Source organism: Coenobita brevimanus, chromosome 71 (genome assembly GCF_032717465.1).
Source record: "Coenobita brevimanus isolate Jiangsu-jjx chromosome 71, ASM3271746v2, whole genome shotgun sequence".
NCBI classification, from domain to species: domain Eukaryota; kingdom Metazoa; phylum Arthropoda; class Malacostraca; order Decapoda; family Coenobitidae; genus Coenobita; species Coenobita brevimanus.
In genome coordinates, this window is record NC_137024.1 from 28,928,705 (window position 1) to 28,941,983 (window position 13,279).

Here is a 13,279-nt window from a genome sequence, read left to right on the forward strand (position 1 = left end):
ATGCTAAGAAAATCCGCGAGAGGGCAAAACCGTAGACAAAAAATCCGCAAAAAATGCGGGATTACTGTATACACGAGAAAGTGAACGCCTGGAGTGAAAATAAACTACTAGTACTGAAAGAAACTTATAGATATATATTGTAAAGTAGTAATATAAGAATACGAATATATATACTAGGAGTAATGAAAGTGAAAGTGAAAGCAATGAAAATAAAAGAGACAGATTCGCTCTCTAAGCTAGTATACACGAGAAAGTGAATGCCTGGAGTGAAAATAACTACTAGTACTGAAAGAAACTTATAGATAAATATTGTATATATATATATATAAGTGTAATAATGTACTAGGAATATAAAGTGTGAGTGTGTTTATAAATAATAAATGACAGCTCCACCTCAGAATACCATCAGGGAACCAGCACAGGAGGAAAGCTCGTATGCGCTCATAATTTACATTGCTTTCACAGTGTTTTTTTTTTTGGAGTATGGATTCCAAACTACTTAACAATCATAGAATAGTGTTTGTAGTTATAATATCAGGCAGTGGTAACCATATTACGCAGTGTCGGGAAGTGTAAAGTGCAGACTTCGTTACCCAACTTCAGAAGTCTCCACAAGTCCTACGGTAGTCGACGAAGGCTCAACAAACATCCCAGGGGAAAGCTGAAGGTATGTGCCATATGCATATGTAATTATAATAATCTAGGACTAATAACTGATTTTTGGCAAATATTTTTAAAAAGTCAGTCGGAACGCGAATATCCCCACATGAGGTGCACGGACCGCCTCCGACATGCCCGCGCTTAAGGGGTTAAAAGATAAATACAGTACAGGTATATAGATAAGGAGATGTAATAACTCTGTACCTTTTACAACAATAAATATTTCCATTCAAATTCAACTTCCTCGAATTCATTGTCTGTTTGGGTGAGGCACAGATACATACTTGTTTCATGTCTGTCTGTATAGTACAATGACAATGCAAAACGGCATTTACGAGAATTGGAATATAACGTACAATTGTTTTTTGTAAACATGATACTTCAGGTATGAAACTGAAACCAACCAATCACGCGGCAGGAGTGCGCAGGCGCCACATTCACGAAAGTGGATCATCAGCTGGAAAAAAATCAAGTATAATTGCCTGTATATGACGTATTATTACTGTCCACAGTTTTTAGGTGAACTGACATGTAAAGGAGTGGGAGGAGGGGGAGGGTGTTCCCCAACCCCACCTGGGGTAAGAGGGAGGATCCCCCACATGGAGTCAGAGAGAGGGAGGGGGATGCTGTAAGCTTTGCACATGACACAGTGAGGCGAGACCACATCTGCTTCATTACCCTCAATATGGAAACTCAGCAATAATGAACAATCGAAAAATAATGAGTAACTTCATGAACTATGTTTATGTGAGGAATTAATCATGATACAAAGGGAAAACTATAGGTTTCAGTTTATGTATTAACCCTTAGCTGGCTGTGGAACTATATACAGACTGTGTAAAATAAACTGAAAAAACGAGGGGAGACTGTGTATAGATGCTACCCTAAAATTTGTCCCCTGTAAATCCTAGCAGAGACTATACGTAGACGGTAATATGTAAGTGCCACAGAGCCTCTGGCAACTGACAGATATCGGGGGGCCTATATAAGGGTGCACACCTGGTGACTAAACCAGTCTGTTCTCAGCTGTTAGAAAAGGTGCAGCACTCTGTTGTTTCTCCTGTAGAACTCAATTTATGCTTTTCTTTTGATATTTGGATGTTGTACTCAGAATCATGTACACAGTAATAGATGAAAAGAAAAATGCCATATGATGCAACAATTAAAGGTTAGGTTAGGTTAGCAACAATTTAGTGAGGGAGGGTGGAGAGAAACCACATCCAGATCACAAGTCCTGGACACAGCTTTGTCTGTAGGTGTGAGTGACTTCATTTACCTTACTTTTACAAATATGAACAATAGCTGCTAACAAAATTATGGTTTTAGTGTAATAAGCATCTTTTGCTATTCTAATGAAATGTAACAACTGTTCCATATTGCAGTAGAATCTATATACATTGCAGTAAAGTCTATATACAGACTATGTTAAAGCCTTCCATGTGATAGAGTCTAAATATATATTATGTTAAAACCTTGCATAATGTTGTGTAACTATATATACGGTGCAGTCCTGTGGTCAGGGGCGTTTATAGAAAGATGATTTTTTTTTCTAGGTGCTTCTCACCAACTGATCCCGCTGGCTAAGGATTAAGGAAATATTACATTGAATAATCATAAACTGTGGGTGAAAAAATGTCCATTGACTTGAGAAGACACTGATCCAGACTGAGACTTGTGGATGGCAGCCTTCAGGATCAAGGCCACCCCACTCTAGTAGTGTTAATCTTATCTTTATAATGAATAAAACATCTTAGGCTAAAAAACTAAATAACATGGTGATTCTAGCATTAACACCTACACTGAGACAAAAATTGCTAATGGAGTTAAACTGCTTAATAATGTAAATTGCTTATTAATATATACATACATACATATATATATATATATATATATATATATATATATATTATACAGTATATATTTAACTACATTCATTTGGTGTATCAAAATCCTTCATTAGTTATTAAGCAATTTAACTTCATTATCAATATTTGTCTCAGTATAGGTGTTAATGCTAGGATCACCATGTTGTTTAGTCTTTTAGCCTAAGATGTTATAATCATTATAGATAAGATTAACACTACTAGAGTGGGGTGACCTTGATCTCTGAAGGCTGCCATCCACAAATCTCAGTCTGGCTCAGTGTCTTCTCAAGTCATGGGCAAGGTTTCACCCACAGTTTATGATTATACAGTGTAATATTTCCTTAATGCATAAACTGAAACATATAGTTTTCCCTTTGTATCATGACTTATTCCTCACATAAACATAGTTCAAGAAGTTACTCATTATTTCTCGATTGTTCAGTACGAGTTTCCGTATTGAGGGTAATGAAGCAGATGTGGTCTCGCCTCACCGTGTCATGTTAGAAGCTTACACCCCCCCCCCCTCCAACTCCATGTGTCCACGTGGGGGATCCTCTCTCTTACCCCAGGTGGGGTTGGGGAACACCCTCCCTCCCCTCGCACCCTCCTTTAAACATCAGTTCACCTAAAAACTGTGGACAGTCATAATACGTCATATAAAGGTGACTATTATCCTTAGAGGAATGATGTAAATTATACCAATATTTTGGGTTGAAATGTCAACCTTGCGAAATGGAGCTTACATACAACAAACGTCTTTCCTTAACGTAACTATATCAAGGTTTCTCCGCTTCACTCACATGAACTGTTTCGAAGTAAATAATCACAGTGGTGCCATATCTCTTCAAATCCTCATGTCCCTGTAACACGCTGGAGTGCTGGCAGCTGTACATGAACCTACGGAAGATTGTGCGAGCAAAGTGAAAGAAGAGTTCTAGGAAAATGTGGAAGAGTGCATGGAAAAAGTTTGAAAGGAGCGAGGGAGTATTTTTGACTGGAGATATGAATGAAAAAGTAGGGAATGTGAAGGTGTATGGAGTGGCTAGTGAGTGGGATGTACTTGCAGTAGTGGATGAGAATGGTAGTGCTCTGGAGGACATTTGTGCTGGGAGGGGGTTGGTGACAGCCAATACGCTCCTTACGCACAAAATGATCCACGGGTATACGTGGCGAGCAGGGGCACACCCAGGAATTTTCTAAGGGGGGGCCCCGTAGTGAGGTGAGGTCAGGTAATCCGATAATTATTGGGAGGTCATATGAAGGTTTAGAGTCAGAGAGCTGCTGGCTCATGTGTTACTCTTTGTTTGTACTTGCCAGTTTTTCATGTTTTGCTGTTATTGAAATAAATATATATAAATTTTTAAAGGACCCAGAGAGCTAAGGGGGAGGCCTGGGCCTGGGGCCAGCCCGGCCCCCCCCCCCCTGGGTGCGCCTCTGGTGACGAGCAATGAGAACGGTGAGTGGTGAACTGAATGAACAGAAGAAAATGCCTGATAATGTGCACATGGATGAAAGAATGAGAAGGCATGTACTGGATGCAAGAACATAAAGAGGTTGGGGAGGTGGACTTCCTGACCATCACTTGGTAGTGGTGAAAGTACACATGTGATCGATGAGCAGGGGAGAAGAGCAGGTGGAAGCAGTCCATACATGGAGAGTGGAAAGGTTGCAAGAGGATGAAAAAAAAGCAGAATATACAAGAGAAGTGGAGGAGTGACTGGGTATATATGATTTGGAGCAGATGGCGAAGGTGGAAGGTGTGTGCAAGATATTCACAGAAGAAATTTGTGCAGCATGTGAGATGGTGTATGGGGTGAAGAGATGAAAGGAGATGCAAGGAACGGCATGGTGGAATGAAGAGGTGAGACATGCTGTGGCGCAAAAGAAGAAAGTATATACTGAGTGGATGGGAAGCACAGGAATGAAGGAGGTTGTGAAAGAATATGGATGTAGAAAGGAAGACAGAGGTGAAAAGATTAGTATGAGATAGTAAGAGGGTGGATATGTAACTTGAATGGAATTTAAGTGTTAAGTGGAGGGAATATAAGAAAATGTTTTGGATGGAGGTAAGGAGAGTTACACAGGGTGATAAAGAAGGTTCCAGGGGAGTAAAAGATATAAATGGTAGATTGATAATGGAGAAGGGAGAAAAAGTGAGCAGATGGAAAGAACAATTTGAGGAACTGTTAAACATAGAGAATGAAAGTAATACGAGTACCAGTTACTGGGGAATGGCTGGGAGAAGGAGGGAGATGAGAAGGGAGGAAGAAATCAGCAGATGGAAGTAGTGGAAGCAATGAAGAAAGTCAAACTGGGGAAAGCCCCAGGAAGTGATGGAGAGTGTGGTGAAATGCTCAAGAATGGGGGAGGGATAGCAGCAGAATGGATATGGAAAATGTATAGTTTCGCCTGGGAGGAAGGTAGAGTCCCAGAGGACTGGATGTCAGGTATAATTATTCCTCTGTAAAAATGAAAAGGGGAAAAAGAAGTGTGTGGTAATCATAGGGGCATGTGTCTTCTTTGAGTAACATGAAGAGTAAATGGTAGGACACTTATTGACAGAGTTAGAGAAATAACAAAGGAATCAGTTAGAGAAGAACTGAGAGGCTTCAGGAAGGGAAGAGGTTGTGTAGATCAGATATTCATTCTAAGGTCTTTAGTGGAAAAGTTTCTAGAGAAGAGAAAGAAGTTGTATGTGGCCTTCATGGATTTGGAGAAAGCATATGACAGAGGGCATTGACAAAGAATGTGAAAAGTATTAAGAATATATGAAGTAAATGGGAAGCTGTTGAATGCCATGAAGAATACGTATGAGGGCGCTAAGGCTGCAGTGCGTGTGGATGATGAACTGACTGAATTTTTTTATCTGAATATTGGACAGAAACAGTGATGTGCTATGTTTCCATGGTTGTTCAATCTGTATATAGATGGCATTATAAAAAAGATACAAAACAGGGCAACAGATGTTGATGCAGCCCTAATATGAGAGGGCAGTGTTTGGAAACTTTCTGTTCTCTTGTTTGCATATGATACTGTGCTGTTAAGTGAAGACAAAGGGGAACTGCAAGGCTTGGTGAATGAGTTTGGGAGAGTGTGTAGGAAACATAATCTAAAGGTGAATGTAGGGAAGTGTAAAGCTGCGGTTTTCATGAGAAATGACAAGACTGAATGCATAGTGAAGTTGGATGATGAGGAAATGGAAAATGTGAGTGCATTTTTGTATTTGGGTAGTGTAATGAGTAAGGAAGGAAGTTACAGAATGTAGTGCTTGGAAGGGAACAACAGAGAAGAAAGGCTACTGGTTCTTTGAAAGCAGTGATAAGAAACAGGGAAGCGAGCATGGAAGTAAAAAAGTCGCTGCATCATAGTGCTGTGATACCAACTCTAGCATATGGAAACAAAGCTTGGACCTTGTTGGAAGGACACAAGTCTAGAGTGAGAGTAGTGGAAATGAGTTACTTGAGAGGAGCATGTGGAGTTACATGGAGAGAGAGACTGACAAATGAGGAAGTGAAGGAGTGTTGTGGTGTGGATATGCATGTGACGGAGAGCATCAGGTGAAGTGCACTGACGTGGTTTGGCCATGTGAAAAGGATGAAGAGTGCGAGATGTGACAGAGAGGGTCAGGTGAAGTACACTGAGGTGGTCTGGCCATGTGAAAAGGATGGAGAATGAGAGACTAACATGGAGAGTGTATGTGAGGTGGATGAGGGGATACGGGAAGGGGAGACCGAGGATGAGATGGAGGGATGGAGTGGAGAGGTATATGAGAGGATGGGGGAGCAACGAAATGGCAGGGGACAGGGCTACGTGGTGGAAATTTGTTTGTGGCCACCCCTAACAGGACTAAGGCATCTGGCTATAGGTAGATAGACAGATAAATAGAAATTACTGAAGGTCAGGCTGTAAGTGGAAGATTTTCAAAATGAAATCGTCTACAACATTAAAACTAACAAGTCTACACCAATAAAACTAACACACAAAATAAAAAAACAATGATACTGAGAAACATTATATCTGCCTAATGGACCAACCTTGTAAAAGTTGAAGACTAGATCTAATTCACAGACGTTATGGAAGTACTCGTTAAGAACCTCTACAAAGTTGTGTATAGCCTCCAGGTATGCCAGGTTGTTGTCAGCAATGTCTACACAGATGCAGAAGTACAGGCCAGCATAGCGCCGGTACACAATCTTGAAGTTACGGAACTGTGGAGCAGTGAGGGAGATTACATACAATTTTGATCCTGTATTCTGAAGTGGTCCCGGGCTTCTAAATGTGAACCCAGTGGATTGCAGGCACAAGATGTCCTTTCTCCTGCAGTCCACAATCCTCCTTTTGGAAGATAAGGAGGGAACTGAGGGACATTTGCATGACTGGGCTCCCTTGTTATAGGCTAATGGTGCCACCACTTGAAGGTGTCCCTCTCTAGCATCAAGAAATACTGTAGCTCCAGCATATAATATGTCTGCTGCTACTTCCACATACACAGGTTAGGGCATAAGAAAAATCCAGGTACACATACTTACATGAACCCTGAGTTAAATGGACATGTAATTATTGTATTAGTAGTGGCACATGATGACATGGAAAAGCTTAATAATATAATCCACTAACTCAAAATTAGAATACAAGACCTAGTTTTTGGCAAACAATACCTATCTCTGCCAAAGCATCCATAATCATACTCATCAACATCAAAAAGGGCATGGCCCTGCAGAAGTTGTACCTCAACAAAGTTTGTATGTTTGGCATCACGGACAGTGACAACTGCATGCACCTCCTCTATCAACTTCTGTTTCTCATCATCATCAAAGTTCATGTACCACTTGGCCAGGCGCGTCTTGCCCGCACGGTTCTGGATCAGGATAAAGCGAATCTGTTGGGAGGAAAAAATATATTGTACGTACCAGTACATGTACATTATACAGAAATACCTTCTTCAGTATAACTGACTTTTGCAAACATACAATAAACCATCTCCTGAATCATGTTAACAGTACCTTGTGGAATTTCTTTTTGCTCTAACCTCAATTAGTTGATCTCACGTTTTCATTGGAAGGTCTTTTATTTTCAACTATTTTACTTCCCTCCTATCTATAAGATACTGTACATAAGAGCATTTTATGATAAAATGACCTGTCTATGTATCAGTATCACTTCCTGAGAAAGGGAAGTGCACAAAATAAAAATCCATAAGGTAAAACCAGTACCATAACTGAGAAGGCACTGTTTGATACTTTTCTAAGCTGAATAAATTGTCTGAAAAGGTAGCAAAGGTAAACTTTAACATCTTAATGGCGGTACCTTCATACATCTGCGTGCTCCCCTGGATGACCCCAGGACCATTTTTTCAAAGTTCTAAAATCTATTTCTTTATCTTATAGATGTGAAGAGAATCATCCAGCGCACACGGCACCGTGTTTCTTAGGTTTCTAAACCCATCCTGTGATTCACAATGATTCATGGAAGAATTAATAAAACTACAGCTCATGTGCCATTAACAAGTAAAGAAATTAGAAAAAACATCTGAGATGAAGTGACCGCCTGAGTGCTTGGGATGGTGGAGTAGGGTCGTATAAACATAAAGGTGACATTCGTTCCCTTTCCATAATTCTTTGACCAACAGGTGATGACTAAGGACTGAACAAAGCAGGGTTGGCATTAAAAAAAACACCCAACAAAAAAAAAAAAAGCTTAAGTTTTTTTTTAGTTTTTATTTAATATAGTTAAATTTTATATACAAAAATGTAGGTTTACATCATATTGGTAAATGAGGTCTACATACATAAACATTCAGATTTTAAAACCCATTAAGATATTATTTGGTTGCAGTACCGGTATTAGCAGGCTGCTTTCTGTTTATCATTTTCTAAAATATCAACTTTGTCCCATTCTGTTGCCTTTTTTCTGCCGCTACCAGCAGGCATTTTGTTGCTGTCATCCTCTCACTACCAAGGAGAGACTGAGACACTGAGTATGGAGTCAGGAGTAGTCAAGCCTACCTCACCCGTCCACTTCCTGTACAGAACAAGTTAACAGAGGCTTTATCCAACTGGACCACCTTGTAACAAAAACATCACCATCCATCATCCAATCCCATGTTGCCCCATGAGGAACGCAGGAGCCCGGGGCTAGGCAGTTGGTCCTGACATTTAAGATAAGAGTGACCAGCCTCGCTCATCCCTGAGTGGCATTACATGAGCAATAAACCCCAACCACCCCTTGGATATAAACCTTCACCGGCTCAATCTGACTGGAACGCAATAATTACCCATTAAACCACCAGGCGCCAAAAATTGGTTATATGGTTACCACCTAGCATAGTAAATGGTTTCCTGGTGTACAAGAAACCATTTGGCTTGTCACTCAGCATAGTCACCCACAGGCAGAAGGAAGAGGAAAGAATGAAGGAATGAAAGATGGAAGAGGAAAGAATGAAGGAATGAAAGATGGAAGAGGAAAGAATGAAGGAATGAAAGATGGAAGAGGAAAGAATGAAGGAATGAAAGATGGAAGAGGGAGTGTAGTCACCTGTAGGCAGAAGGACAAGGAAAGAATGAAGGAAAGAAAGACAGAGGAGGATGGAAGGAAAGAAGGATGGAGGAAAGGAAAGGGCACACCCCCGAGAGCAGCACTACATCGAGTGAGTGGATGGTGAGTGCCCCCACCTACCACAAATAACAAAAACAACATGTCTTAAACAAGTGTCTGTTCTTCAGATAACACTTAAAACCTTGTTTCACTCTAAATTACTTCTTAATTGCTTATTTTAACTGATTTACATATAAATATGAGGAATAAGAAAAAAACAATAAAACCCATTTTTTTTTTTTTTTTTTACCCATGTTTTTTCAAACCCTGGAACAATGAACATGGTATGGATTGCGACACGGAATGTAAGGGGTGCAAAATAATGAGGTCAAACAAAGAAAGATTGTTCAGGTGCTTGATGGTGCAAAAGTGGATGTATGTGGATTAACTGAAATTAAACTGTGAGGTGAGACTGCGAGAGAATGGGTGTATGGATGGGGTATATGTAGAGGAGTAGGTGAGAATGAGAGGGCGAAAGGAGGAGTGTGTATTGTTGTGAGTAACAGATGGAAGAAGAATATAAGAGAGTATGGATCAGCTGGCTCAAGGATTGTGTGGGTAAGATTGAAAGTTGGACTAAAATTGTGGGCGATTGTGTGCGTGTATGTGCCAACTCAAAATCATGCAAGCAGAGTGAGAGAAGAGTTCTGGACAAATGTGGAAGCGTGCACGGAAAAGTTTGAAAGGAATGACAAAGTGTTTTTGATTGGAGATATGAATGGAAAAGCAGAGAATGTGAAAGTGGATGGAGAAGTTGGTGAGTGAGGTGTGCCTGTAGAGATGGATGAGAATGGCAGTGCTTTAGTGAACATCTGTGCCAGGAGGGGGTTGGTGATAGCCTATACCCTCTTCAGACCCAAAATGATCCATGGGCATATGTGGCAAGTAATGAGAAGGGTGGGTAGTGAAATGCAAGAACAGAAGGCAATGACTGATTATGCATGTGGATGATAGTTTGAGAAGGTGTGTAATGGATGCAAGAGCATATAGAGGTTGGGGGAGTGGACTTTAAGACCACTACTTGGTGGTGGTGAGACTTAAAGTCCAAATGAAATGGAGAAAGAGAAGAAGGGAAGGATAGGAGGAAGTAGTTTCTGCAAGAAGGGTGGAAAGGTTACAAGAGGATGGAAAAAAAAAAAGCAGAATATAAGACAGAAGTGAAGGAGCAATTGGGTAAATATGGATTGGAGCAGATGGGGGACGTGGAAGGTGTGTGCAAGATATTCACAGAAGAAATCTATGCAGCATGTGAGGTGGTGTGTGGGGTGAAGAGAAGACGAAACGGGGTGCAGAGAACAGCATGGTGGAATGAAGAGGTAAGACAGGCTGTGGCACAAAAGAAGAAAGCATATGGTGAGTGGATGAGAATCAGGGGTGTGGAAGAAGTTGAGAGACAGAAGAGTTATATGAGAGAGGAAGAGAGAGGTGAAAAGATTAGTAAGACAGAGTAACAAGACAGTGGATGAGGAATTTGGAAGGAATCTGAGTGTAAAATGGAAGGACTGTAAGAAAATGTTCTGGAAAGAGGTGTAGAGAGTTAGACAGGATGTCAAAGATGTTAGTCTGGGAGTGAAAGATAAAAATGGCAGATTACTAGTGGAGAAGGGAGAAAAGTGAGCAGATGGAGAGAACATTTTAATTACTGAACATAGAGAATGAAAGAAATGCGAGTATAAGTGGCTGGGGAATGGCTGGGAGAAGGAGGGATGTGAGAAGAGGGGAAAAAATCAGTAGGATAGAAGTTGTGGATGCAATGAAGAAAGTCAAAATGAGGAAGGCCGCAGGAATTGATGGAGTGTGTGGTGAAATGCTGAAGCACTGGGGAGAGAGAGTAGTAGAATGGATGTGGAAGATGTGCAGACTGGCCTGGGAGGAAGTCAGAGTCCCAGAGGATTGGAAGTTAGGTACCATATAATTATTCCCCTGTACAAAGTTAAAGGGGAAAAAAAAGTGTGTGGTAATCAAAGGGGCATTTGTCTTCTTAGTGTAATAGGAAAACTATACGGCAGGATACTTACTAACAGAGTTAGGGAAATAATGAAGGAATTAATTGGAGAAGAACAAGGAAGTTTTAGGAAGCGAAGAGGTTGTGAAGATCAGATATTCATTCTTAGATCTTTAGTGGAAAAGTTTCTAGGGAAGGGAAGGAAGTTGTATGCAGCCTTCAGGGATTTGGAGAAAGCATATGACAGGGTGGAGAGACAAGGATTGTGGAAAGTATTTAGAATGTATGGAGTAGATGGGAAGTTGCTGAATGCCGTGAAGAGTATGTATGAGGGTGCTAAGGCTGCAGTGCATGTGGATAGTGAACTGAGTGAATTTTTCTATTTGAAGGTTGGATTGAAATATGGATGTGTCATGTCTCCATGGCTGTTCAATCTGTACATGGCCAAGGGTGATAAGAGAGATATAAGGTAGGGCAGTGGATGTTGGAGCAGCCCAAATGAGAGAGGACAGTGTTTGGAAACTCCCTGTACTGTTGTTTGCAGATGATGCTGTGTAGTTAAGTAAAGACGAAGGGAGCTGCAAGGCTTGGTGGACGAGTCTGGGAGAGTGTGTTGGAAATGGAATCTAAAGGTGAACGTAGGGAAGAGTAAAGTTATGCTCTTCAAGAGAAGTGAAGTCAGTGAATGTACAGTGAGGCTGGATGAAGAGGAAATGGAAATATGAGTGCATTTATGTACTTGTGTAGTGTGATGAGTAAGGATGGAAGTTTAGAGGGTGAAGAGCTTGAAAGGGTACACCAAAGAAGCATGGTTGCTGGTTCCTTGAAAGCAGTGATAAGAAACAGGGAAGTGAGCATGGAAATGAAAAAGTTACTACATGACAATATTGTGATACCAACTCTTAATGTATGGAAGTGAAGCTTGGACCTTGTTGGAGGGACAGATGTCAAGAGTGACAGCAGTGGAAATGAGTTGAAAGGGGCATGTGGAGTCACATGGAGAGACAGACTGACAAATGAGGAAGTGAAGGAGCATTGTGGTGTGGATGTGAATGTGATATGAAGCATTAGGAGAAACACACTGATGTGGTTTGGCCATGTAGCGAGGATGGGAAGTGACAGACTGATGAGGAGACTGTATGTGAGTGAGGTGGAAGAGGGGGAGGGAGGGGGAGGCCAAGGATGAGAATGGGGGATGGAGTGGAGAGGTATATAAGAGAGGAGGGTGTGAGCTGGGAGAAGGCAGTGAAATGGCGGGGGACAGAACGACATGGAGGCAATTTGTTTGAGGCCACCCCTTACGGGATTAAGGTATCTGGCAATAGATAGATAGATTGATTGATTTTTATAGCTTGCACTAATTCAACATTACTGGCACCGATACAGTAAACCATCGTTCAACGCCAGTGGACATTAAGGGGTTAAAAGGTGTCTTGATTTAGAACGAATTAAACACAGCTATTCAGGTAATTATCCTTGGGGATAAGAATAATACCTATATACTGTATTTCTTTCATGTTTTCCCCCAGGGATAGACAAAAAAGAATACTTCCCCAGCATCCCTGCTTGTTGTACAAGGTGACTAAAAAAGTCTCTTTTGTCTCCAATCCTTCTCTCCTCACTGCAATCGTCGTCTTGTCTGTCAGCACTATATGATATTTCCATGTTTCTTCCAACCTTTCTTTTCCCTCTACTAATACAGTGACCTCTCAATTATGTGGCATAATTCAGACAAGCCCTATGCTGGATATTGCAAAATGGGGACACTGCATTCTTATCCTTCTCAACTTTCTATCCTAAAAACTTTCCCATCAGTAAAAGATGAAAATTAAGCATAAAATACAATAAAGTATTGTAAAGATAAAATACACTAATCTATCTATCTATTGCCAGACGCCTCAATCCCGTTTGGGGTGGCCACAAACAAATCGCCTCCAAGTCGCCCTGTCCCCCGCCATTTCACTGCCCTGCTCCCAACTCACACCACCCTCTCTCATATACCTCTCCACCTCATCCCTCCATCTCATCCTCGGCCTCCCCCTCCCTCTTTCCCCCTCCACCTCACTCATATACACTCTCTTTGTCAGTCTTTCACCCTCCATCCTCTCCACATGGCCAAACCACCTCAGTGTATTCCTCATAACGCTTCCTATCACATCCACATCCACACCACAACGTTCCTTTATATCCTCATTCGTCAGCCTGTCTCTCCACG

General features: G+C 41.2%; 1 protein-coding gene across 2 annotated transcripts in view; it reads right to left on the bottom strand.

The window, feature by feature from the left end:
• Positions 1-13,279, bottom strand: part of AP-2sigma (adaptor protein complex 2, sigma subunit) — a 53,635-nt gene that overhangs the window by 26,492 nt on the left and 13,864 nt on the right. For both annotated transcript variants that reach the window (XM_080278007.1, XM_080278008.1), the window contains exons 2-3: positions 7,255-7,404; positions 6,560-6,733 (exon numbers count right to left, since the gene is read on the bottom strand). In XM_080278007.1, coding sequence (XP_080134133.1) covers positions 6,560-6,733; positions 7,255-7,404 — 324 coding nt within the window. The remainder of the gene's footprint in view (positions 1-6,559; positions 6,734-7,254; positions 7,405-13,279) is intronic.